Source organism: Nomascus leucogenys, chromosome 7b (assembly GCF_006542625.1).
Source record: "Nomascus leucogenys isolate Asia chromosome 7b, Asia_NLE_v1, whole genome shotgun sequence".
Taxonomy (NCBI): domain Eukaryota; kingdom Metazoa; phylum Chordata; class Mammalia; order Primates; family Hylobatidae; genus Nomascus; species Nomascus leucogenys.
This window is the reverse complement of record NC_044387.1, coordinates 83,942,019-83,968,974: the sequence shown is the minus strand read 5'-3', so window position 1 is coordinate 83,968,974 and position 26,956 is coordinate 83,942,019. Positions and strand designations below refer to the sequence as shown.

General features: G+C 38.2%; 1 protein-coding gene across 1 annotated transcript in view; it reads right to left on the bottom strand.

The window, feature by feature from the left end:
- TMA16 (translation machinery associated 16 homolog) overlaps positions 1-26,103 on the bottom strand; it is a 34,074-nt gene extending 7,971 nt beyond the window's left edge. The window contains exons 1-6 of the mRNA XM_003257920.4: positions 25,957-26,103; positions 11,696-11,808; positions 5,798-5,835; positions 5,276-5,360; positions 3,970-4,118; positions 1,669-1,711 (exon numbers count right to left, since the gene is read on the bottom strand). Coding sequence (XP_003257968.2) covers positions 1,669-1,711; positions 3,970-4,118; positions 5,276-5,360; positions 5,798-5,835; positions 11,696-11,808; positions 25,957-25,959 — 431 coding nt within the window. The 5' untranslated portion in view covers positions 25,960-26,103. The remainder of the gene's footprint in view (positions 1-1,668; positions 1,712-3,969; positions 4,119-5,275; positions 5,361-5,797; positions 5,836-11,695; positions 11,809-25,956) is intronic.
- Between the last annotated feature and the right edge of the window lie 853 nt (positions 26,104-26,956).

Here is a 26,956-nt window from a genome sequence, read left to right as displayed (position 1 = left end):
TTCTCTCAGGCTACCCAGATCAAGAATTGCAATCAAAAGTAGGAACCGTATCATACCTGACAAATCTCCAAAATACAGTCAGAAGAGGTTTTCCTTTTCACACACAGAAGTACATCCCAGTTAAGTTTCAGTAATCAACTGTTATTCTTATAATGGAAAATTTTCAGTTTTTCAACCTCAGTATTTTATTAATTACTTTAGAAGTAATGTGAATATTGTTTTGGGAACTGAACTCTTAACCAGAAGGCTATACTCATCTCTCTTCTTGTTTCTGGCTTTGGAGGAGGTAGAAGATATATTGTTTTAGAAATAAAGAGCATATTTATATATTTAAGATTACAGGCAAAATAAAATTAAGGTATAAAAAGAATCTTAAACTCCACATACTTAAATTATAAATACATGCTATACATCAGCTCAAAATTGAACTGTACCTTAAACATGATAGATGAATTCTATTAAAGCTAATTTAGTTTCAATGAATTCAAAAGTACAGACAATGACTGGATTTAAATTTACCTAATTTCAATTAACATTAAATATAAGACCCCTCAACATGGTCTAGTTAAGACCAAAATGATTAATAAAACAGAATCTATGTTTAAAAACTAAAAAACTGCTTTTTGATTCGTTTCTTATAGATTCCAGATATTAGGCCTTTGTTGAATACAAACAATTTGAGAATATTTTCTCCCATTTTATAGGTTGTCTGTTTATTCCCTTGACAGTTTCTCCTGCTGTGCAGAAATTAGGTCCCATTTGTCAATCTTTGTTTTTATTGCAATTGCTTGAGGACTTAGCCATAAATTCTTTGTCAAGGCTGCTATCAAGAAGGGTATTTACTAGGTTTTCTTCTAGGATTTTTAAAGATTATCCTAAGTGAACTAACACAGAAACACAAAACCAAATACTACATGTTCTCACTTATAAGTAGGAGCTAAACATTGGGTACACAAGGTCATAAACAAGGGAACAACAGACACTGGGTAACACAAGCGGAGGGAGGGAAAGGGGTAAGAGGTAAAAACACCACGTACTGGGTGCTATGCTCACTACCTGGGTAATGGATTCATTCTTACTCCAATCCTCAACATTACACAATACACCTTTGTAACAAACCTACACATGTACCTCTGAATTTAAAATCAAAGTTGACAAAAGAAAAAAAAAACCTAAAAAATCGAAATCCTACTCAGTAGTTTCCCAGTTTACAAAAGAGTACAACTAGAAACCACTGGACAAAGCAGGTCGTGATGACTTAACCTGTTCCCTGGAGTCATTCCTATAACCATCTTCTCTGCAAAAGAGGCTGCTACAGAACAGCCTGGGGATATGACTCTGAGCCATCACATCTGTTGCTGTTATTTCTTTTTCAAAAAAAATAAATCTGGGGAGGAATAGTGAGATCACATACTTTGAGGTACTATAACAATGTATCTTAAACCATTTTTGAAAAACAAAAAGCACACCAGGTCACTATCCTGTCGGTGCAGATCAACTGTCTGTAAGCCCAACTTCAGAAAATTCTTACTTGGTCTGATAAAAAAGAAAAGGTTACAAGAAACCCCTGATTTTCTTTTAGTTCTACCAGCTAGACTCAGGGGAAGAAAGTTCACCTGTCAGGTACTTTACACACAGCTTCAGGGAAACAATACAAGACAGACTCACCTAAATGTTTTCAGATTACTTGCATTTAGAATGTCTGGAATCTCTGGAAAAGAAAGTAATTTATCTCCATGAGGCAATGTTTTCTAAATCACATAATTTTATGTACAACAAATAATAATTTTCAGCAAGAATATCCAACAGAAAACAAAATTTCAAAGTATTGCTGTAATTAACATGAAAAATTTGCTAAAGGGGTTAGTTTAAGATGACTTAAGAAAAACCCTATTAAATGATAAATTCTAGCATAGAATCCATGAAACAAAACAAAGCTATTAGGCCGGGCGCGGTGGCTCACGCCTGTAATCCCAGCACTTTGGGAGGCCGAGGCGGGCAGATCACGAGGTCAGGAGATCAAGACCATCCTGGCTAACAAGGTGAAACCCCGTCTCTACTAAAAATACAAAAATTAGCCGGGCATGGTGGCGGGCGCCTGTAGTCCCAGCTACTCGGGAGGCTGAGGCAGGAGAAAAAAAAACAAACAAAAACAAAGCTATTAACAAAATAAACCCTGTCCTTTTTAAACAATAAAAGGTATCTGGCAAAGTATAACTATAAATTCACTAAAATAACATGCCAGGTTGCATATTTTTTCTTGGTGAAAAGTACAATGTTTTCAAACATATAATCTACCTTCACAAGGTAGAATTTATCTCAGGAATGCAAGAATTAATGTTTAAAAAAATCACATTTTTCCAAATGTGAAAAAAAGACTTTTTTTAATTAAAAAAAAAAAAAATTTTGCTTAAAGAAGTTCAATACAGCCGGGCGCAGTGGCTCACACCTGTAATCCCAGCACTTTGGGAGGCCGAGGTGGGCGGATCACGAGGTCAGGAGATCGAGACCATCCTGGCTAACACGGTGAAACCCTGTCTCTACTAAAAATACAAAAAATTAGCCGGGCATGGTGGCAGGCGCCTGTAGTCCCAGCTACTCGGAGAGGCTGAGGCAGGAGAATGGCGTGAACCTGGGAGGCGGAGCTTGCAGTGAGCCGAGATCACGCCACTGCACTCCAGCCTGGGTGACAGAGCAAGACTCCGTCTCAAAAAAAAAAAAAAAAAAGAAGAAGTTCAATAAAACTTAAACCCATTTTTAATAAAAACCTCATATATGGTAGTTCCTTACCATATTTCAAAAGTTCATCATAAACCAATATGCATGATCACACTTAAATTGGTGAAATACAAGAGGCATGAACAACAAAAACTGGAAGGCTGCTGCAAATATCTGGCCAATTCAATACAATGTTAAATGAAATTTAGTATCAAGTAATAAAGAAGATAAAACAAGCATGTTTGCTACAACTGTCTATTGACTTTTACAATAGTTTCAGAGAATAACAGTATAAGGGGCTAGGTGTTAAATGGTATAAATAAGCACAAAAAATTTTTTTAAAGGAATCTTAATGAATCAGAAATAGTTACACCACATGAGGAGGGGAGAGGGGATGGTTACATCTAGTCTTCTCAAAATCTTATCAAAACAGAATTTAGTGACAATTTCCCCAAAGGGAAATTGACACCTGCAAACTCATCAAAGCCTGTTTACCAGACCTATCCCCTGATTCCGGGAAAAGCACTGCAGCATAGCAGATCTGAGTTTGAGTCCTAGCTGTATCACCAACAAATGGTTTACTTTGGATGTGCTCTGATAAATATTGCCAACTCATCTGGCTGCTACATGTTGAACAGACTTTAGCGGGAAAGCGTGGAGGCACAGAGAGCGACTGGGAGGCTATTACCATGGTACAGGTGAGACGACAGTGGCTTGAACCAGGGAAGTGGGAGGTGGTAGTAGCAGTCGTGCTGACAGGTTGGATGTGGACTATGAAAGTGACTCTAGAGTTTCTGATCTGAGCAACTGGGCAGGTGGTGATGCCACTGACTGGAATAAGAAACCTGCAGGAGGAGCAAGTTTTAGAAGAAAAGCTGGCCTTTGTTTCACGACATGTCAAGTCTGAGATGCCCAAAATACATGCAAGTAGAGAGTTTGAGAAATCCATATATGATACTGCAAATTTGGAGTTCTGGACACAAGTTAGGGTTGATAAGATAAATGTGAAAGTAATCAGTATTACTATCACAGTAAAAAGACATGATGTCACTGTCAGAAACTTGATAGTTTTGTTGGGAATGTAGGGGAAAAAAAAGAATCCAAAACTTTTCTAAACCCTCACAAAGAAAAAGACATCAAAGGAAGAAAATTAAGCAAAATAAACAAGATCTAAAATAAAACCTTTGAAATCAATCACAAATTGATACTGCTATGTCATATAAAAGGAAAATAAAAAATCAGTGAGCAAACCAAGGCCATATCCTTCAAACTGCTGTCGCTCCCGCTCCATCGTCTGCTTGATGACGGTCTCCCGGGAACAGTGCCGCCTCCCCTGCCTGTCCTTGATACTGTTATGTAACTCAATCTGCTCCAGCTCACTGCTGAATCGATTTAAGTACCTGAAAAATAAGAAAATGATTTGTGTTACATACAAAGTCTATGTATTGGGCTTACATTACTTAATGGAAAACTTAGTATCCAGCCTTCATGTGGCCTTTAAATGTTTATGTTTCTCTGAGTTCCTCAGGTCCTCAAACCTCTTTTACCCATTCCCTAGATAACTCGACCATTTCTTTAACTTCAGTGACCAAATCGTAGCCTTCTATCAAACTGCAGACCCTCACATTCAACCACCATCTCCATCTGGATGTCCCCTAGTGGCTTCACCGTTAGCACATCAAAACTGAACTTGTCATCACCCTGTCCCCAGCTACCCCCCCACCAAATCCCCTCCATCTCCTGGGTTCCCTATCTCAGGAAATAGTTGTCCAGACGAGGAATCTGATGGCTTCCTTGACTGCTCTCTATCACTTTTATTCCACACCTAAGTTTTCACTAAACATTGAGACTTCTACCTTCTTAATATCTTTGGAATCTTTCACTTCTCTTTATCATGCTATGAGCCAAGCCGAGGCCACCATCATTTCTTGCCTGGATTGCTACATCAAGCTTTCCACGGTTTCCTGGCCAGAGTCATGAACCTCTCAGTCTGTTTTCTTCATTCTCAATGTGTCCTTTCTAATGTTAAGTATGATCATTTCAGTTGCTTGCTGTAAAAGCCTCCTATGGTTCCTAATTGTCCTTGGATAAGGTCCCAACTTTCAGACTGACATCTGAGGTCTTGCATGAGCTAGTTATCACTTATTGTACCTGCCACACTTCCCTCCTTGAACTTATTTTAGTCATATGAAATGTCTGGCAGATCACTAAATATGTTATCTTCATCCTCACTTCTGGGCATTTTAAATATTATTCTTTCTGGCTAGGGGTTCTTCAAACTACCTTGCCTCGATCTGCTAACCCCCACCTTTCAGCTGCAAGTGTAGATGACACTTCTCCAGGAAGCCCATCCTGATCCCAAGAAAGTGGCCTAACTACCACTCTGTGACCCAAATAGGTTACAAACCTCCTATAGTGACTAAGCCAGGAAGAAGTCTTCCTGATAACAAAGCCCATTTGCTCTTCTGCAAATCCGTAACAGAGCTCTGTGTCTTAAAGAACCAGGCTGGAGAATTCCCTTTTCTGACCCTTTGCTCACGATATGCCCAGTGTTTACCTTTCAATTAGTTCACAAGCATCTTTCTTTGAATATCTCTTTTTTTGGGGATCAAGATGATTTTGAAACCATTGCAGTTTTTCACCTATAAACAACAAGTACCAAGACAGTTTACCCCACAAGTCACCATTTAAGCAAGTAAATATTCATTATCATTTGCAACATTAACGTGTTTAAAACAGAACCAAAATTTATGTCAATGTTTAACATAAAGCCTTGTGTGGGCTCAAAGCTAATTAAACCAGTCTGTCACAAATTAAACTGTCAGATTTTAATTTAGAGAAGAGAGAACAGTGGGAGGGATGCTCTTCTGTATATATTTCTTATCCAATATGGATGCAAAAAAGGAAAATAATTATTTAGTTGAGCCTGAACTTCTAGGTATTTAAAAGCAAAGGATAGCTTGTCAAAAATAATAACATGAAAACTCCATTAATGATGAGAATGATATAAAGAAAAATAAGTACAGGGCAGAAATGCCCTATACTCTAGCCAGAGTTTCAAATAAGTAAACCCACTTACCAACAAGGTTGAGACGCAAGGCCTTTTCATTCTTCAATCTTTAAAGGAAAGGTAAATATATGTGTTAGAAAATTTCCAAAGCAAGTTTTAAAACTCTGACGATAACAACAAAAAGAAAAACTGCCTAAAGAACTCTAATTAAAAGGTCACTCTTTTACAAATTTGAAAATAATTTTGTCAACAGAAACATTAAATACCATGCTTCTCTTTTGAATCACTAGAATTTTATCAGAAACTTCTTTTAAGCACCTCAATGTCTAAAGGAAGCCTATAGAACAAACCAGTTTTGAAAACACAACTGAAAGCTTTTCTGAATTATGAACATTCGGATGGGTTCTGTAATATGCAGAATACTTGAGCACAAGAGTAATGCAAACCTTCTGGAAGACTGAGTGCTGCCACCAAGATCAAAATGCACTACTGTCATCTTTTAAATTTCAATAAGAACAAAACAGAATGGTTACTTTCAATGAATTTGAGAAGAATTATAACAAACAAAAATTTCATTTATGCTCAGAAAGTGTATAGGCAATACATGCCTCCTATTACTGATATTCTAAACATTTATTCATTCAGGACACCTCTGTATACCAAGTCTTTGCCAGACTTTAGTTTCTGATAGCCCCAAAGGATACAGCCATGAACAAAAAAAAAAAAACTGTCCCTGTCCTGAAAAACCTTAAAATCTAAGGGCAATAAAAACATGGAGAAGCATACAGAGCTATAAAAGCATATTTAAAAAGCACCTACCATATGTTTTAGGATTTGGGAAGGTTTTCCAGAGAAGTAAACTTTAAGCTGAGACCTGAACATGCAGAGAAGTTATTCAGGATTAAAAAAAAAAAAAAAAGGATAGGGACTACGGGAATGATAAAAGAAAAATCTTAGCCATAGGAGAAGGCTTTGTATAAAGCAGGAAGTATACATGGCTTTTATCCACAAAGAAGTAAGCAAACCAGATTTATCTTCCCATTTTACACAACTAGAAAACTAGAGAAATAAAATGAAATCTTTCGTTATTATTATTATTAATTATTATTATTAGAGACAGGGCCTCACTATGTAGCTCGGGCAGGAGTGCAGTAGTGCCGTCATTGCTCACCACAGCCTCAAACTCCTGGGCTCAAGCAACCATCCTGCCTCAGCCTCCCATGTAGTTAGGACTACTGTTATACACCACCATGCCTGGCTACTTTTTGTTTTTTTTTTTTAACTTTTATTTTTGTAGAGACAGAGTCTCACTGTGTCACCCAGGCTCGTCTCAAATTCTTGGCCTCAAGCGATCCTCCCACCTTGGCCTCCCAAAGCACTGGGATTACAAGGATGAGCCACCATACCAGGCCAAAACCTTCTTTATATAAAATTTTTAAGTTACAGAATAGGAGAAAATATTCATAACACAAATAACAAAGGACTTGTATCTAGAATATATAAACAGTCCTTACTACTTAACAACAGATAACCCAGTACCAAAAAGGCAAAAGATTCAGACAGATTCTTCATCAAGAAAACACAAATGACCAAAAAGAACCTAAAAAGATGCTCAACATCATTAGTCATCAAGAAATGAAAATTAAAACCACACTGAAATACCACTACACACCTACTAGATTGGCTAAAATTAAAGAGGAAAAAAAAACCCTGACAACATAACATGGTAGAGAGGATATACAGCAAATAGAACTCTCATACTCCGGGTGAAAATGCAAAATGGTACTATCACGTATATACTTAAATATACACCAAATGATCCAGCAATTCTTATATACCCAATTTCTTATATACTTAAGCAAACATCTTAAGTATGTTAACCTAACGTCTTATAAACTGAATTTCTTATAAACTCAAACATCTACCCAACAATTATAGTTCTAGGAAGTAAAAGCAAAATGAAAACATACGTCCACACAAACACCTGTAGTACATGAATGTTTTACAGGAATGAACTTTATTCCTAATAGCAGAGATTAACAAATATTTTCTTCAATGGTCAAGTAGTCACGTTTTAGGCTTTGGGGGCCGTGTACCTGTCACAATTACTCGGCTCTGTCACTGCAGCATGAATGCAGCTATAGAAAACACAAAAGGAACCAGCATTGATGTTTTCCAACAAAACTTTTCATAATAACAGGTGGCTAATGCCTTAGCTTGCAGACCTCTGATAATAGCCAAAAACTAAAATATATCCAAACGAACATAGACAGTGAATGGATAAGCAAGGTGCGTATCCAGTGAATGGATATAAATAAATTGCCTGAGGATGAAATATTATTCCCAATAAAAGGAAAGAACAACTAATGCATAAAATGACATGGATAAGTCTCACAAACATTATGCTATGTGAAAGACGCTGGCACAAAAAACCACATACAGCATGATACCATTTATATTAAACATTAGAAAGATAAATCTCACCTATCAAAATAAAGAGCAAATTAGTGGCTGCCTGAGGCTAGGGGTAGAGGGTGAGGACTGACTGGGAATATGCACAAGGGAATTTTCTAGGAAGATGAAACTGTACTACATACTGATCAGGGTGGCTACACCAATGTATACAATTGTCAAAACCCAAAAGCTACACTTAAAATGTGTTCACTTTATTATATATTAATTATACCTCAAAGTTGATTTTAAAAAACAAAGAACACTTCACAAAATGCTGGAGAATGGCTCTGAGAGGAATTTGTTCCTTTTAAATAAGGCTGGAGGGAAGAATCTAGTTAGAAGTCAAGTTGCAATAATTCTGAATGGACTCAATGGGAACCTGAACTTAGAGTGGTATCATTTGGAATTAAGAAAAGTAGAGAGATCTGAGAATTATTTAAAACAGTACTTGCATGTAAATATGAAAAAATTCTTAAGACAATGTGTAAACATCATTTTTTTTTTTAATTTTTAGGAAAATAATTTAGTGGTTTTTTTTTAGCTTTGGTAAATATTTCTTTCTTTTCTTTTTTTTATTATTATACTTTAAGTTTTAGGGTACATGTGCACAATGTGCAGGTTTGTTACATATGTATCCATGTGCCATGTTGTTTAGCTGCACCCATTAACTCGTCATTTAGCATTAGGTAGTAAACATCATTTTTAAAGAGAATCAATAAGATTAATTCTCAAAGGTAGTTGTTTCTGAGATTCTTATCCATCATGCTTAGTTTCCTTTGTTAATCTTCCATTAGGAGTCATTTTCATTTGCTATCTAGAATTATTTGCCAAAATGTTGCTATACTGAGAAATCATAAAACAAAAATCACATCATATCAAAGAGCCACTTGCTGCTTGTAAATTGCTCATTGTTCAGAATGTGCTAGTCTTCAAACTATCCTAGTTCCTTATGGTCCTAAATCAGAGCTTTTCAAATGTTGAAGATAAAGAATATGCTTGAACTTCTACTCTAGCATTGTTATCCACTCCTACAGTATCTTTTCTGACGTCTGCCAACAGCCACGTGAGGAAGCCTGGAAGCAGAACTTCTCCCTAGCAAGCTCTGAGATGAATGCTATCCCAGACAACAGTTTAGCAGCAGGCTTGTGAAAGATGCTGAGTCAGAAACACCCAGTTAAGTGGCAATGGGATTCCTACCTGATCCAGAAACTGTGTTTGTTTTAAGCTGCTAAATTGTAGCAGAATTTCTTATGCAGCGACAGTTACTAAAACAACATCTGGTAACTGCTGTTCATTTCTAAGAAGCCATAGGTACCCAAGTTCAAGTTGTCCTGTTGGTACGCTCTTCAATCACCTTGCTTAAAGTTATCCCAACCATCTGGGTATCTTGTCACCAATCATCCTTTGAAATGGGGCAGGGAATCAACAGCGTTTCAACATGTCTTTTGTAACCACATTCCCATTTAAAGTTAAGTATGACTCGTGGTTACTGATGCTGCAACTCAAAAAACTGACATCTATAGTGGCCTAAGCCTATGATTTCATAACATAAAATAATGTTAAGTACTATTAAAATTGTATATTTGGTTCTAGAGCCATGACTAAGAGAGTGACTTTTTGAAAATAAATTTTAAAAAGGGAAAAAATCCAATCTGTTTAGAACATTGTCCAAGCAGAAAAATTAAGTGGTCTTTCTACTTTGCATTACTAAAAGAGAAGTCTTAGCCAATAAACAGAATTTTCTTAGGACAATATATATATATCAAATTAGCATGCTGTTGTGTTTTATTCTTCCATAATTTTTCTGTAACATTAATTCTGTAAATCAATACACAACATGCTAAATATACTTGACAACATACAAACATTCTAGGCTCACGGTCACAATGACAGTGAACCAAGTACTTAATAATATTCTAAAGCAGTTACTTGCTAAAATATTGCACATTATACCACTGGTACTATATGTAAGGTAAGCAGTTCATAGACACAGAATTAAACAATCTTTAATAAAATGGTAAGCAAGTTGTTTCACCCTCCTCCATTTTCTTTTGATCCTTTCACTTTACATTAAGGACAAAAGTGTGGGTTTATTTTACCAGTCTTCCAACCTTCACCAGATCTTTTCACCAAACATATACAAAAGTTACGTCTCAGACTCAGACCATTTACAGCAGGTAATAGTATTTACTTGATTTTAAGAGAGAAAAAATATCCCCTTTTTAAAAAATGGTATTTAAGGGAAAATAAATAGTAGTGTAGGTCAGTGATTCTCATAGTGTGGTCCCTAAACCAGCAGCAACAGCACCAGCATTAGCTGGAGACTTGTTGGAAATGGAAACCCTTAAGCCAGAAACACAAACCTTCAGAATAGAAAATTCTAGGGGTTGGAACAAATAGTTTTAATAAGCTCTACAGATGTATTTCATGTACTTAAGTTTGCAAAATACTGATATATATGAGAGCAGAAACTGTAAAATCACAGTACTAATAAATCCTATTAAAAAGATACAGCAAAAGTCATAAAAGTGATGCACTAACAGCTGAAGTTTGAAAACTACTGTGCTAAAGCAAAACTGCTATCATCATAGTAAATCTTTATTTAAAAAAAAAACTACCCCCCAGAAAATAAAGAAAATTTGACTCTGCTATCACAACACTTATTTCCTTCTAGCCAAATCACTGTGAAACAGCTAACCTTTACTATATAAGGCTTATCTTAAGCAAAGAATCAACATTTAAAAATATACTGGTTTCCATTATCTAGTATGCAAATGTATCTAACATTCATGAAAATGGCAAGGCTATTCTAAAATAGTCAAAATGATGATTTTTATTTGAACTTCATTTTAAGGAATCTTTGAAACAGCCTTCTTTCTCCTCCTTCTCAGTCTCACTTGTGGAATGCTCCTTCTTTTCCTAACCTCTAAGTGGTAGAGGGCCACTGGACTCAGTAATTGGCTCTCTTCTCTTTCCTGTCAACAGTTACTCCTTAGGTGAACTGATCCTATCCAGTCTCACGGCTTGAAATCCCACATGGATGCTGATCACTCCCAAATTTGTGTCAATACCCCTAACCTATTCTCTGAACACTAGACTCAACATATCTAACTATCCATTCCATATCTCCTCTTATATGTCTCATGGGCACTTTAACCTATATGTCTCATATATAGACCTCACATTTTTCAACTCTCTGTTCAAATATAACTTCTTCAGAGAAGGCTTCCATGACTATCTCATGTAAAATAGAACTTCTCCCTCACTCTCCATCCCATAACTTTTTAAATTTTTCATGGCACTCATCACCTACTGCTAGGTAAATTACTTATCTGTTTTAGGTAAGCTCTAAAAGAGTAGAGTCCTTGTTCAGTTTCACCTTCTGCATACAGAACACACTCAATAAATATTTATGAAAGGGAGACAGCACTGTGAAAGGATACATGTTTGAAAGATAAATGTATAAAGGGGCTTTTTACCAACGAGTAATACAAATGATGAAAAGATACTTACTTTTCCTTTTTTTCTTGTTTGTGGGCCTCTCTTGTAATTTGAGCTGCTTTTCTACTATATGGATGGATGACTTTTTTTTCCCGTCCTGCACTTTTTCCCTTTGGTTCTTTAGGCTAAAATGTATGAAAACACATGACACATATAGTCAGATATGTAAGTGCCTTCAGTCACAAAAATCTTCTTTACAAATAAATTTCAAAAACAGTAATATGACAGAAATACAGTAAGCCAAAAATACTCCCAGAAAAATCAGGAGATAAGCCACTCATTAAGTAATTGTAATAATCTGTTGCCATGGTAATGACAGAAATGATATATTCAGAGGTGCTCTCCAATGACAGAAGAAAGGCACAGAAGGAGTCAATAAACTCAGCTCTTCAACATGTTCTATCTTCAAAGAAGATACAGGGAATACAGATAGTGAGGAGACTCACAGCCAGAAATTTGTTACAGTTCAGAAAATTAAGGGGGCAGAAGGGACTTGGGTTATTAGTAGGGGCTTGACTTGGATGTTTCATATGGAACAAAGCGGGCAATGAATCATGCAAAATCAAAGCTGGGCTCATTGCCTGTACAAATTAGGAATACAGAAAATAATAGAAGCCATCTCAAAATTAGTATATCCAAAAGGGAAAATGTATCATTTTCCCACTGAAGACTTATGCCAGTTAATCAGATCACAATTCATTAGGTCCTCCAAACTAGACATCTGTTTCTTTTATTCCTACATAATCCTGTATCTTACCTCAGCTATAATGATTTAGGAATCATATTTGGCTCTCTGTAATTAAAAAACCCCAAATAATGGCATAACCCAGATTAAGTTTGGTTCTTTATTGTTAAAAGTAGGAGCTGAAGGTTCTGTTCCACAAAGCCCTTAGGGATCCAGGATCCTTCCATTTTTTTGTCTACTAGCCTCAGGCTATACCTCCTGTCTAGTTCAAGACAGCCTAATACCAGGTCTACACTCAAGCCAGTATGAAGTAGGAAAAGAAAAATCTGAAGGTATATCCCCTTTTTTTAAGAGCATGACCTGGGAAGTTGCAGATCCTTTTGCTCACATCCCACTGACCAAAATCTATTCACAGTGTTACATAAGGGAGAGTAGTAAATATAATCCTTATTCAGTGAGAAAAAAAGATCCATTCATATAGAAAAACAGAAAGAATACATTAGGGGACAGCTGGCAGTCTCCAACAAACCTATTTCGGAAAAAGGCCAAGTGGCTTTACAATCTTCTTCAAACCTATTGTCAATTGCTTGAGTCCTCAGAATCTTTCATAATCAGGATGGTCTTTAGATTCTCCCCACTAGTCCTTTTTTCAGCAAAGCTACAGAGCTTGTCTTCATAAAACACTGATGTAGTAAAGTCCCTCTCCCCTGCTTAAAGCACTCCACTAGCTCACAGGTCCCAAGTCTTTAGCACAGAAACAATCTAGCCCCAACCTGCTTCTCCACCATTATTTCCCTTGCTCCTCTATAAAAGATTCTTCACCCCATTCTTACTGAACTTGTCACCATTCCAGAACATACCAAGCTATTTCATAACTTCTTGAGACTGCACTTGTTATTACCTCTGCCTGCAAAATACTTTACTTGCCCTTTGATAAGATGCAGCTCAAAATTACTTCCTTTGTAAAACTACGCAGAACCATTTAAAATAACCACAAATTCCTCATTCAAAAATATATTCATTCTTTCAACACTCATTGAGTGCTCTGCTCACTTTCTGATAAACCTGAGAAGATACATCCACACCTGAATCTTAGGGTATCACTGGAAGTTGGTTACAGGTATAGGAAAATAAGTAGAACCATCATATAACAGAGTATATGTACTCTTTTATGTATCTCTCTGCTCACATGGCAAGTGCAGAGGAGAAAGGGAGGTGTAATGAGGAATTTTTGAGATTAAAGTACCTAGCAAACATGAATCAAGTAAAAATTTTCAGGACATTTGGCAGGCTGCCTCTAAGATGGACCCAATAAACCCCACCTCCTGATCTTCATGCCCTTATGGAATCCCCTCCTTTTGAATGTGGGCTGGACCTACTGACTCACTTTTAATGAAGAGCATTTAGCAAAAGCAATGAAATGCCAATTTGGAGATTAGGTTATCAAAGAAGCCTGGCTTCCATCTTTCTCCCTCTCATGGAAACCAGCTGTCATGTAGTGAGCTGCCATATGGAGGGGCCACATGACAAATAACCGAGGGAGGCCTCCGGACAACAGCTAGTGAAGAAGTGAGGCCTGCAGTTCAACAGTCCACAAGGAGCTGAATACTACCAAGAACCAGCTTAACAATCCTACCAAGAGCAGGCTTAGAGGTAGATCCTCGGCCAAGCATGGTGGCTCATGCCTGTAATCCCAGCACTCTGGGAGGCTGAGGCAGGTGGGATGACTTGTGGCCTGGAGTTCAAGTCCAGCCTGGCCAACATAGCAAAACTCCATCTCTACTAAAAATATAAAAATTTGCTGGATGTGGTGACAGGTGCCTGTAATCCCATCTATTCAAGAGGCTGAGGTGGGAGGATAGCTTGAACTCGGGAGGTGGAGACTGCAGCAAGCATAGATGGCACCACTGCACTCTAGCTTGGGCAACAGGGTCAGACCCTGCCTCAAAACAAAACAAAAACAACAAAAAGAAGTAGACTCACCAACCCAAATGTCCAACAACGATAGACTGGATTAAGAAAATGTGGCACATATACACCATGGAATACTATGCAGCCATAAAAAATGATGAGTTCGTGTCCTTTGTAGGGACATGGATGAAACTGGAAAACATCATTCTCAGTAAACTATCGCAAGGACAAAAAACCAAACACCGCATGTTCTCACTCATAGGTGGGAATTGAACAATGAGAACTCATGGACACAGGAAGGGGAACATCACACTCCGGGGACTGTTGTGGGGTGGGGGGAGGGGGGAGGGACAGCATTAGGAGATACACCTAATGCTAAATGACGAGTTAATGGGTGCAGGAAATCAACATGGCACATGGATACATATGTAACAAACCTGCACATTGTGCACATGTACCCTAAAACCCTAAAGTATAATAAATAAAAAAAAAAAAAAAAAAAAAAAAAAAGAAGTAGACTCTCTGCAGCTGTGCCTTGAAACCACACCCTCAAGTAATACTTTCACTGCAACCTTGTGAGAAACCTTGAGGGACAGGAGCCCAGTCAGCCATGCCTGATTCCTGACCAAAAGAAAGGGAGAGATCATAAATATTGGTTTAAGCCATCAAATTTTAGGATAACTTGTTACACAGGAATAAATGACTAACGCATGACCAAAAACCAAAAGCAAAGATGCATCCTGTGAAGAGAGATCTGATCCCACATATCATTATTAAAAAACGCTTAAAAATATTTTAAAAATTCACAAAAATCCCAAGGAAGAAAATATAAAGTCTCTGAAGCTGCTAAAACTGAAAATACATAGCCATGAAGTTCCAGCAGTATGTTCAAAACCACAAAAAATGTCCTTTAAAGACTCCAAGGTGTAAGGAAGGGATCCAGTTTCAATTAATTCAAGATGGATTAAAGACTTACATGTTAGACCTAAAACCATAAAAACCCTAGAAGAAAACCTAGGCAATACCATTCAGGACATAGGCATGGGCAACGACTTCATGTCTAAAACACCAAAAGCAATGGCAACAAAAGCCAAAATTGACAAATGGGATCTAATTAAACTAAAGAGCTTCTGCACAGCAAAAGAAACTACCATCAGAGTGAACAGGCAACCTACAAATTGGGAGAACATTTTCGCAACCTACTCATCTGACAAAGGGCTAATATCTAGAATCTACAATGAACTCAAACAAATTTACAAGAAAAAAACAAACAACCCCATCAAAAAGTGGGTGAAGGACATGAACAGACACTTCTCAAAAGAAGACATTTATGCAGCCAAAAAAACACAGGAGAAATGCTCATCATCACTGGCCATCAGAGAAATGCAAATCAAAACCACAGTGAGATACCATCTCACACCAGTTAGAATGGCCATCATTAAAAAGGTCAGGAAACAACAGGTGCTGGAGAGGATGTGGAGAAATAGGAACACTTTTACACTGTTGGTGGGACTGTAAACTAGTTCAACCATTATGGAAGTCAGTGTGACGATTCCTCAGGGATCTAGAACTAGAAATACCATTTGACCCAGCCATCCCATTACTGGGTATATACCCAAAGGACTATAAATCATGCTGCTATAAAGACACATGCACACATATGTTTATTGTGGCACTATTCACAATAGGAAAGACTTGGAACCAACCCAAATGTCCAACAACGATAGACTGGATTAAGAAAATGTGGCACATATACAACATGGAATACTATGCAGCCATAAAAAATGATGAGTTCATGTCCTTTGTAGGGACATGGACGAAACTGGAAACCATCATTCTCATAACTGGTATTTTAAGGACAAAAAACCAAACACCACATGTTCTCACTCATAGGTGGGAACTGAACAATGAGAACACATGGACACAGGAAGGGGAACATCACACTCCGGGGACTGTTGTGGGGTGGGGGGAGGGCGGAGGGACAGCATTAGGAGATACACCTAATGCTAAATGACGAGTTAATGGGTGCTGCACACCAACATGGCACATGGAAACACATGTAACAAACCTGCACACTGTGCACATGTACCCTAAAACTTAAAGTATGTTAATAATAATTAAAAAAAAAGAAAAAGAAAAAAAAAGACTCAAAAACTTTAGGGAAAAGAAGTTTGATACCCCTTGAATATAAAAACGTCCTCATAGTTTTATACGATCTTGGCTAAAGAACCTTCAAGACTTCGTACAAAGAAGGTACAAAGAAATTAACTTCTTTTTTGACTCAACTGTAAGTTATGATTCCTTATAATATAATGAAAAGGTTGCCTCAAGGCAGGATATGAATATATAGTGAGACACAGACATATGTACAATAAAATTTACTATATTTCAAAACACTTTCATATTTTTCAATACATTAAAATTTGGAAAAAAATGTTTCAACAGAGAAAAACTAAAGTAAAACTCTATCATAAAATAACTAACAGACCGTTTTGAATATCTACGCCTATGAAAAGACTCTGGCACCACAGAAATAGTCCAGTTAGAAAACCTGCATTAAAAGTATCTCTTCCCTACACTCTTTAGTGACTATTTCAAAAAATTCAGTCTGAAAGTCTATTCTTTGGATTCATAACTAGAAGTAACAAAAAAACACAGTTTATTCAAAACGACATAATAGAGTTATTTTAGGGGCAATATGCTTTAAATATTCCTATTAAAATCATAAGTAACAAAAAGGAACTTTGCCTAAAAGACCATCAAGTTGAGCCGTAGTCTAGGCTCAACTAGAGCCAGAAATGCCATTTGGACTACTCAGTGAAACAAGAGACATAAAGGAGTGATCATTTCACCAAACACACTTGAGGTACACAGAGTGTACATAAATACATTTTTTTTAAAGTATAAGACCAAACCCATGCCTACAACTGAGAAAGTTTAGAGTGCAATACCGTCAACACCATATACCCTTAAACATAAAAATACAGGCATGCCTCACTTAACAGGGATACTTGCTGGGAAACGAGTCAGTAGGTGATTTCCTTTTTATGCAAATATAAAGTGTACTTACACAAACCTAGATGGTATAGCCTACTACACACATAGGCTCTGTGGCATAGCCTATTGCTCCTAGGCTATAAACCTGGCCAGCATGTTACTATACTGAATACTGTAGGCTACTGTAACACAAAGGTAAGTATTTGTGTATCTAAACATGTCTAAACATAGAAAAGGTAAAGTGAAAATATGGTATTATAATCTTATGGGACCACCATCATATATGTGGCCCACTGATGACCAAAATGTCTTTATGCCATGAATGACTGTAAATTACAGTAAATGATGTACCAATTTTACACCAGTGACATGATGGAAATGGGATGGACTAAGCAAATCTACACTTTTTTTTGCAGTGAATCTTCACTGCAGATAGTAGTGAAATGCACTAGTGAGCCCTAGTGCATTTTCTTTCCTTAACAGATAAATATGATGCAACGACAGGTGTCAATGACAAATAATTAGCACTTCCAAGAAGACTTTAATGGTTCCATACATAAGCCTTTCTAAACCCCACCCAATCTTCAAAGACCACTTAAAGGTCAAGTTCAACTGGTCCTTGAAGGGATCCAAGAATAATTTCATATCTCAGTAGCCTTTTCCTCTTGGTAGCATTTACCATTTAGCACCTAATAATGTACTGCACTGCCCAGCATTAATTGTACATTTGTGTGTTATTTCCTTAATAGCAGCTCATTTGAGACGGCAAATATGTCCTGAGGTTGCAAACCACAGTTTGAGAGAAGAAAGTGGGATGCTGCCCTGGTGAGCATTTACTGAGCATCCACTTTGTACTGTACAATGGGCTACTATGAATTAAAAATATTAAGTATGTTCTTTAAAATAGTGTGAAGTATCAAATATAAAATTTATTTATTTATTTATTTTTTTTTTTTTTGAGATGGAGTCTTTTTCTGTCTCCCAGGCTGGAGTGCAGTGGCGCAATCTCGGCTCACTGCAAGCTCCGCCTCCCGGGTTCACGCCATTCTCCTGCCTCAGCCTCCCGAGTAGCTGGGACTACAGGCACCCGCCAACACGCCCGGCTAATTTTTTGTATTTTTAGTAGAGACGGGGTTTCACCCTGTTAGCCAGGATGGTCTCGATCTCCTGACCTCGTGATCCACCCACCTCAGCCTCCCAAAGTGCTGGGATTACAGGCTTGAGCCACCGCGCCCGGCCCAAATATAAAATTTATAAAATAGCTCATGGTAGTGTTTTCCTTAACATTAAAAGAATATCTTAATAATTCTCTAATGCAGACTTTATCTTCATTTTAGATTCTAACATCTAGTTCAACTTACGTTATTCCAAACTTACCTACTAACATCTAGTCAGAATAAACTTCTCCCACATTCTCTACTGCCACTTCTTTACACCTCAACCTCATATTAATATATATATATTTTTTAATTACTGAGCACACACTAAATATACCACGTACTAGGATAAGCACTGAGGCTTCCAGATCAAAAACTGACATGAACTTGCCTTCATGGAGTTTACAATCTAGCTTTCTCAGGAATAGCTAACTTAGTAAGTGCTAGCTAGAAAATGGATCAAAAGCATAGGGTCCTGACTCACTTCGGGAAGTAAGGAAAGGCCTCCCTGAGAAAGTAACCTGAGATCTAAAAATCAAGAAATTTACTAAATATTTCTCAATTTCCAGGCTACAAAATAAACCTACCACCTAATTAATATGGAAGTTAATGTTTAAATCAGAAAATCAAATCAAAATATCCTCCTTGTTCCCAGAACAAAAGAGAGAATATGAAATAATACTGTTAAGTACAGATTTTGATCCAACATCAACAAACACTTGCATCACTGTATATCTCTGGATACAGATAATCAAACGCTCTGCAACAAAACAATCAATATCTAAAATCAACAAGTTGAAAAATGATTGCCTTGCATACTGGTATTTTTTAATGGCAAAATGGTGAGAACTAGCAAAGCTAAATAACAAATGAAAAGAGAAGCATTAAAATAAGCTGTAGAAAGAGACACATAAACAGACCGGTTTTAATTCTCTTTAACTTCAGTCAGAATGGCCCAACCAAAGTTTGAAAGAAGATTTTAAAGAGAAGAGGTCACATATTGTAATTGTTTTACTCCTGTAAAAGTAGACAATAAACATAGTAAGAAAGAAGTAGTGTGGTTTAAACTTGTCTCACATGCAACCCCATTTAGGTCTACCTGGAATAATAACATAGGAAATTACTATGTCACTAAGTGAGACTTCTATCAAAGACCAGAATATCATATTTGGGATCATAATGAAACAAAGATATAACTATCACGGAAGGACTAGTTCTTTCCAGAGATAAAGGTAAGTGTAGTCTCCCAAGGATATTCAGATGTGAGGCAATAAAGAAATAAAGGTGACTGGCCTGATCAATTTTAGTGATACAGTTCTACAATAAAAATAAAAATGTTTACCTCATTTAAAATTTCCTTCTGACTGAAGAAAACTTTGAAACAAAAGCACTTTGAAAAACTTTTGCCAGGTCACACACAAAATAGATCAGTTTTTCCAACTTAAATGCAATAGTATTTGCCTTCTATCTTTTCTATAACGTGGTACAGGCATAAAGCCACTGGAATTCTAGCACATATTCATGTTTATCCTTCTCATTTCTGGGTCTTTTGTAAGAAGTGAAAAACAAGATTGTAGCTCAAATCAGTTTGACAGGTTTACTGTATTTCTACCTAAATTAATTGCTCCTGGGAGAAACAGATTTTCTTGTTGGCCTGGCCCTGAAAAGGAGCAGGCGAATAGACTACCTACACACTTAGATGAACAAAAAACTCTGTGCCAGTCCCTGTCAGAGTCATTCTTTTTCACTGACAAAGTTATACAGCAAGAAAGAAGGCACTGTCTTGTTTCAGTCAATTCACCAATCGCCATAACCACCCCAACAGACATAGAGCTTTCAAAAACTCTTATCAAGTAACAAATAATGGGGCCGGGCACAGTGGTTCAAGCCTGTAATCCCAGCACTTTGGGAAGCTGAGGCAGGTGGATTGCTTGAGGTCAAGAGTTCAAGACCAGGCTGGCCAACATGGTGAAATCCCGTCTCTTCTAAAAATACAAAAATTAGCCAGGCGTGTTGCTGCACGCTTATAATCCCAGCTATTCAGGAGGCTGAGGCCGGAGAATCGCTTGAACCTTGGAGGCAGAGGTTGCAGTGTGCTGAGATAGTACCACCATACTCCAGCCTGGGTGACAGAGCAAGACTCCTACTCAAAAAAAAAAAAAAAAAAAAAAAAAAAAGAAGGAAAGAAAGAAAGAAAGAAAGAATGGATAAATAAACTATATGTTTCTTAAGTATTTAAATTAGGATATTTCATTTATAAGCCTTCATAAGTCAGTTTTGGGATCTCCAAATGTACCTTTTGGATTAGATTTAGTAGTGATTTAGAAAATAGTCACTACTTAGCAAGCCTAGGTTTCAAGTGCTGAACATAAAGCAGATGTCACACACACACAAAAAGGAAAATTTCTTAAAGTGTATATTATGTAACAAAGTAAGACAAAAAATAACATTTGGTAATAATGCATCCTTTAGGTCACAAAAGCTTAGCTGAGCTACTTACTTATTTGTAACATTTGCTGTATGTTCAAGTTTTAGATTAGCATTAATTATTTCAAGCACTCAAAAATGTAAATAAATTCAGTTGGCCCTCCAGGTTTCACATCTGGGTATTCAACCAACAGAGGACAGAAAATATTCAGAAAAATAAATAAAAAATAACAATATAACAATAAAAATAATAAAAATTTAAAAAACAATATAATCACTATACAGCATTTACATTGTAATAGGTATGGTTAAGTATGACAGGAGAATATGCACAGGCTACATGCAAAAACTACACCATTTTATATAAGGCACCTGAGCATCCATAGATTTACGTATTCGAGTGTGTCCTGAACTAATATCCCTCGATACCAAGGGACAACTATAAAAAGCATAGGAATATTTTAAAAATTTGGTATATCACTCTGTACTCTAAATTAAGTTCCTCATAGATCACATTTAAGCATAAAAAATGAAACCACCGGCCGGGCGCGGTGGCTCACGCCTGTAATCCCAGCACTTTGGGAGGCCGAGGCGGGCGGATCACGAGGTCAGGAGATCGAGAGCATCCTGGCTAACACGGTGAAACCCCGTCTCTACTGAAAATACAAAAAATTAGCCGGGCGTGTTGGCGGGTGCCTGTAGTCCCAGCTACTCGGGAGGCTGAGGCAGGAGAATGGCGTGAACCCCAGGGGACGGAGCCTGCAATGAGCCGAGATCGCGCCACTGCACTCCAGCCTGGGTAAAAGAGCGAGACTCCGTCTCAAAAAAAAAAAAAAAAAAAATGAAACCACACAGATCTCAAAAAAAGATTTTCTTATTTTTTTGTAGAGGAGTCTCAGAGAAAGGTCTTTCTAAACATTATATAAAATTCAGAAGATTTAAAATAACATATCTACATAAAAAAAGTCTGAACTGCAAAATATAAACCAAGCTAAAAACAAACTACAAAAAACTTGCAACACAAACATAAGAGCTAATTCTCTTAAGAAGTTATTTTAAGATTAATATGAAAAAGATCAGCAAAAGAATACATACAATTCACAGGAAGACTAAAAACAAGTGTTATTTAAAAGCTGGAAAAACTTTAAAAACAAAAACTTCAATGAAATAGAATTACTAATGTGTAATATTAACAAAGATAAAAAATTATTCACATTGCATTAGTGGGGGTGTGGGTGTATTAGTAATCTCATAGTTCAAGGGGGTGCAAGCCAGTACAGTCTTCTGGAAGGCAATTGGATAGTACCCATCAGGGCTAAACACAATGGCTCACGCCCATTATCTCAACACTTTTGAGAGGCAAAAGTGAGTGGATTTGAAGCCAGAAGTTCGAGACCCACCTGGACAACATAGTGAGACCCCGTCTCTACAAAAAAATCTAAAAAATTAGCTAGGCGAGGCAGTGTACCTCTGTAATCTTGGCTACTGGGGAGACTGAGGCGTGAGCCCAAGAGTTTGAGGCGGCAGCAAGCTAGCTATGAGTGTGCCACTACATGCCAGCCTAGGTGACAGGGTGAGACTCCATCTCTAAAAAAGTTTTTTAATAAAATAAAATAAAAATAAAGATAGTACCCATCAATATAAAAATAGAAATAGTTGGTCAAAAATCTTCTAACCAAGCAATTCTATTTCTATTAATTTATTATTTACACATGTACGAAACGGAGGATAAATAATGAATGCAGCAGTATTGCAATGTCTGTGGTAGCAAAAGAATGTAAACAATTTAAAGGTCTATCGCAGATCAGGTTAAGTAAGTTACATAAGCAAACAATGGAATATTCACTGTTTAAAAAGCAAGAAGTGGATCTATATGTACTTACACAGATCTATAAGATCAGGTAAGACAAAAAAGCAAGGGACTAAGGTGTCCAGTATACCATTTATGTAAAAAGAGAGGTTAGGGAACATACATATATGCTGGTACATACATATAAAGTATCTGAATCGATAGCTAAGAAACTGTTAACCACTGTTAAGTGGCTATTTCTCAAGTGAACCAGGGCATTAGGCAAGAGAGTTGGAAAAAGTCTTTTTGTGGCAGACGAAATAATGCTCTGCCCTCCTCCAACCAAAAGATATCCATGCCCTGATTCCCCCAGAACCTGGGAATATATTACCATATATAACAAAAAGGACTCGCAGATGTGATTAAGATCTTGAGATGGGGAAAATTATCCAGGTGGGCCCAATATAATCCTAAAGATCCATGGAAGAGGAAGGCAGGAGGATCACTGTCAAAGAAAATGTAACCTTCTCTGGAGGAAAATTTAAAGATGCTATGCTGCTGGATTTGAAGAGGGAAGGAGCCAAAAAATGTAGATGACCTCTAGAAATGGAAAAAATTCATTAGAGCCCCTTAAAGAAAGACAGTCCCGACAAACACCTTAATTTTATCTCAGTTTAGACTCGTTTTTGAACTTCTGACCTCCAGAGGTTTCAGGAAATGAATGTGTTGCTTTAAGCCACTAAATGCGTATCACTTTACGATGGCAGTTAATACGAAACTAATACAATTTTTATGAGCAACCATTTTTTAATGTTTTAAACCATGTACAAGTAATATTGTCTCAAAAAGGTTGGTATACTAGGTAGATTTCCATTAGTGTTTTTCTTTAGTTTTACTTTCAGGAGCAAGTTTTCACTAACAGATAATCTCTATGAGATTTATTAAGCTGATTTGTTGCTGTAGCTCACATTTATAGATGTAGGCCCCAAAACACACAACCTCTACCATTAACGTAGTCAGTAACAGTTAATGCCCCACAGTAATGTGCATGGATAAATGTAGGGAGGATGATGGCACACTTTTCAATGGTATATAGTCTAGCTAGGGAGGAAAAGCAGCACACACAAGCTCTATGACAGGTTTATATAAAAAGGAGTATACCCATGGGTGCCTAGTAGTATAGTATGAGCCATACTTAAAAATACTAAAATCCTGGCTGGGCACGGTGGCCCACACTTGTAATCACAGCACTTTGGGAGGCCAAGGTGGGTGAATAATTTGAGGTCAGGAGTTCGAGACCAGCCTGGCCAATGTGGTGAAACCCTGTCTCTACTAAACATACAAAAATTAGCTGGGTGTGGTGGCTGGCACCTGTAACCCCAGCTACTCAGGAGGCTGAGGCAGGAGAATCACTTGAATCCAGGAGGCGGAGGTTGCAATGAGCCGCGATCATGCCACTGGACTCCGGCCTGGGCAACAAGAGCAAAACACCACCTCAAAAAAAAAAAATAAAAAATAATGAACACTAAAAACCTTTTTAATGCAGCATAAAGAAGTGTTGAGTGGAATGGATTAATTTGAAAAGATTATTTATGTATAACAGGTAAACTAAATTTTGATATAAAGATATGAAGTTGCTGAGCTCCAGCAAAGATTTACAATAAGAGAACATTGATGAGCAAAGTAACAAGGATGAACAACTATAAGCTGTACAGTTACTATTTATTTATATAACTAAAGTTAATAACAATAACATTTAGTAAGTGCCAGGCACTAGACTAAACACTTTACATTTAACTTCCACAATTCTATGAGGTAGTTACTATTATCCCAATTAAACAGATGGGAGGTTAAGTAATTTTGCCAAGATGGCAACTCAGGGAAAGACAGGTGCCCAACTCTGTCCTCTGGGACCACATTCTGAGCTGTACTGAAAGAGGATGCAGCAGCACTAATGAGGTTGTATCAAAAAAATGACAGAGCCAGAAATGAGCCAATGAAAACAGGTTTATATGCCACTCTTTTGACTTCTATGCCAAACCAACATACTTCTACTATACAGCCTGATAAAAAGTGAAGCTCTGATAGTCAAGGACAACTACAGTCAAATACCAATCAATCTCCCCAATCACTCAAACACAATGAGATGTAATTGCTTTCACATTCCACTCCGAAAAGGGGAAAAAAACTAACACTATAAAGAGTTGGAAATCCCACAAGCAAAGTGACAAGCAAACACTGAATTTACACAAATGTGTACAATCTAAATAAACTACAAAATATGCGTCAGCGGTGGATCAAAATAAAGCACAAAAAACTCGTGAAACAACGAAAGAACCAGACTGTAAAACAAAAATGGCATATAACGAAAAGAAAAAATGAAAAGAAACAGAGAGGCCACATTGTGACACAATATCATAACTTTTGGCCAGATTATAAACTTTTTAAATTTTGCTTTTATTAAAAATTAATTGAAAAAATATTTATAAAGCATGTTTCTATGCAAGAATTACTCAAGAACACAACGATTAAGTAAAACATAGGCAAAAAGAAACATACTGTTTCAGAATACAAACATATGTAGTAACTATAAAGAAAAGCAGTGAAATTATAAATACAAAACTTAGATAATGTTTGCTTCTTAAGGTTTCCTGAAAGTTATAAGTTCAAAGAAGGTAACAGGGCTTTCAAATGATATGTTTTATTTCTTAAAACTACATAATGGGTAAACGAGACTTCCTGAAACTGCTAATCTTTACACTTGAAACGTGCTTTAGAAACACTCTTTTGTATCTACTCAATTTTTAATAAAAACAACAAAACTGCTTCAGTGCCCTGGAGGGAATGGGGGCGTAACGGCAGGATTTAGGGCACTAACGAGAGGCGAAAGGACGCCGAGGAAGAGGCGACTAAGCCCATACTGAGTCTACCTAGGTCAGAGGGGCAGAGGTGTGTGGGGCCAGCGGTCTCAGGAGTTTTGCCAAACTCCCCAGTGCGTTACAATGGAAAGGTACCGGGTTTCCCCCGAGGAGGCAGTGACGAGCGAGAAGTTAGGCACAAGGCAAAGAGGAGCAAGGCGACATGTGAGCACTTCAGCACTCGAACGCGGAACTCTAAGGTCCAGGCGTTGGGCCTGGGACTCGCCTCCCAGAGGCTTCGCCCCGTACCCCGCACACACTCTCAAAATAAACACTTTGCATCCTCCCCTCTCCTGGCGTCCCGAAACCGCACCCTCCCTCTCTGCCTGCTCAACAAGAGCCTTCCGGGGAACCAACCGAGCGGTTCGGGGGAGCAGGAGGGGGCCCACCATGGTGACGTCCTCGTGGCCACGGAGCAGCTCCGCACTCTAGACCCAGGTAATCTCACCAACCGCAGGAGCAGCAGCCCACAGGAGCACTCGGACCGAATCCCACGTGTGGCCTGAGAAGCCCGCGCCGACCCAACCGGAACAGGAGGGGCGAGTGCATTTCTCTAAAGCGTCCCCGTTAACTGAGACCGCGTCTTTTTTGCCCGTGTTGGCTTTTTAAGCCCTAGCCGAACGGACAGCCGGACCTGCGTGCTCGCCAGGAGCGGCGGAAGGGAGCTTGCGGCGGGAGGCTGAACTCGGCCTGGCGCTGAGTGCGAGGCTGGGGATTGGAGCCCGGGTTGCAGACGCTACACGCTTCCGGCCCGTCGCATTCCGGCCCCAAGAGCGGAGCTTGGCCATCTGTCCCAGAGCACGACTCCAGAGCGCAGCAACCTCTTAAGACAAGAGGTTCCCTCTTGCGGGCTCCCACATCTCAGGGCCTGGGACCCTCTCAAAAGGGCTGCTTGGTGTTGGCTCCCCCCGAGCCCTTGTGCAGCACAGGCTCCTGCCTTCCGCTTTTCCACGTACTAGATTACCCTGGGCAAGTCCTTTCCTCCATTGAGTCTTTCTTTGCCCTGCCCTGCCCCGCCCCCTTTTCTTTTCTTTTCTTCTTTCCCTCCTTCCCTCTTTCCTTCTTTCTCTCTTTCTTCCTCCCGGTTCAAGCGATTCTCCTGCCTCAGCCTCCCGAACAGCTGGGATTACAGGCACCCGCCACCAGCCCGGCTAATTTTTTTTTTTTTTTTTTTTTTTTTTTTGTATTTTTAGTAGAGACGGGTTTCGCCACGTTGGCCAGGCTGGTCTTGAACTCCTGATCTCAGGTGATCCGCCCGCCTTGGCCTCCCAAAGTGCTGAGATTACAGGCCTGAGCCACCACGCCCGGCCGAGTCTTAGCTTCTTTATCCGGAAAGGCCACTTCCTCATATTCAAGGCCTCTGCCAACCCAGTTTTTGTTTTCTTCTCA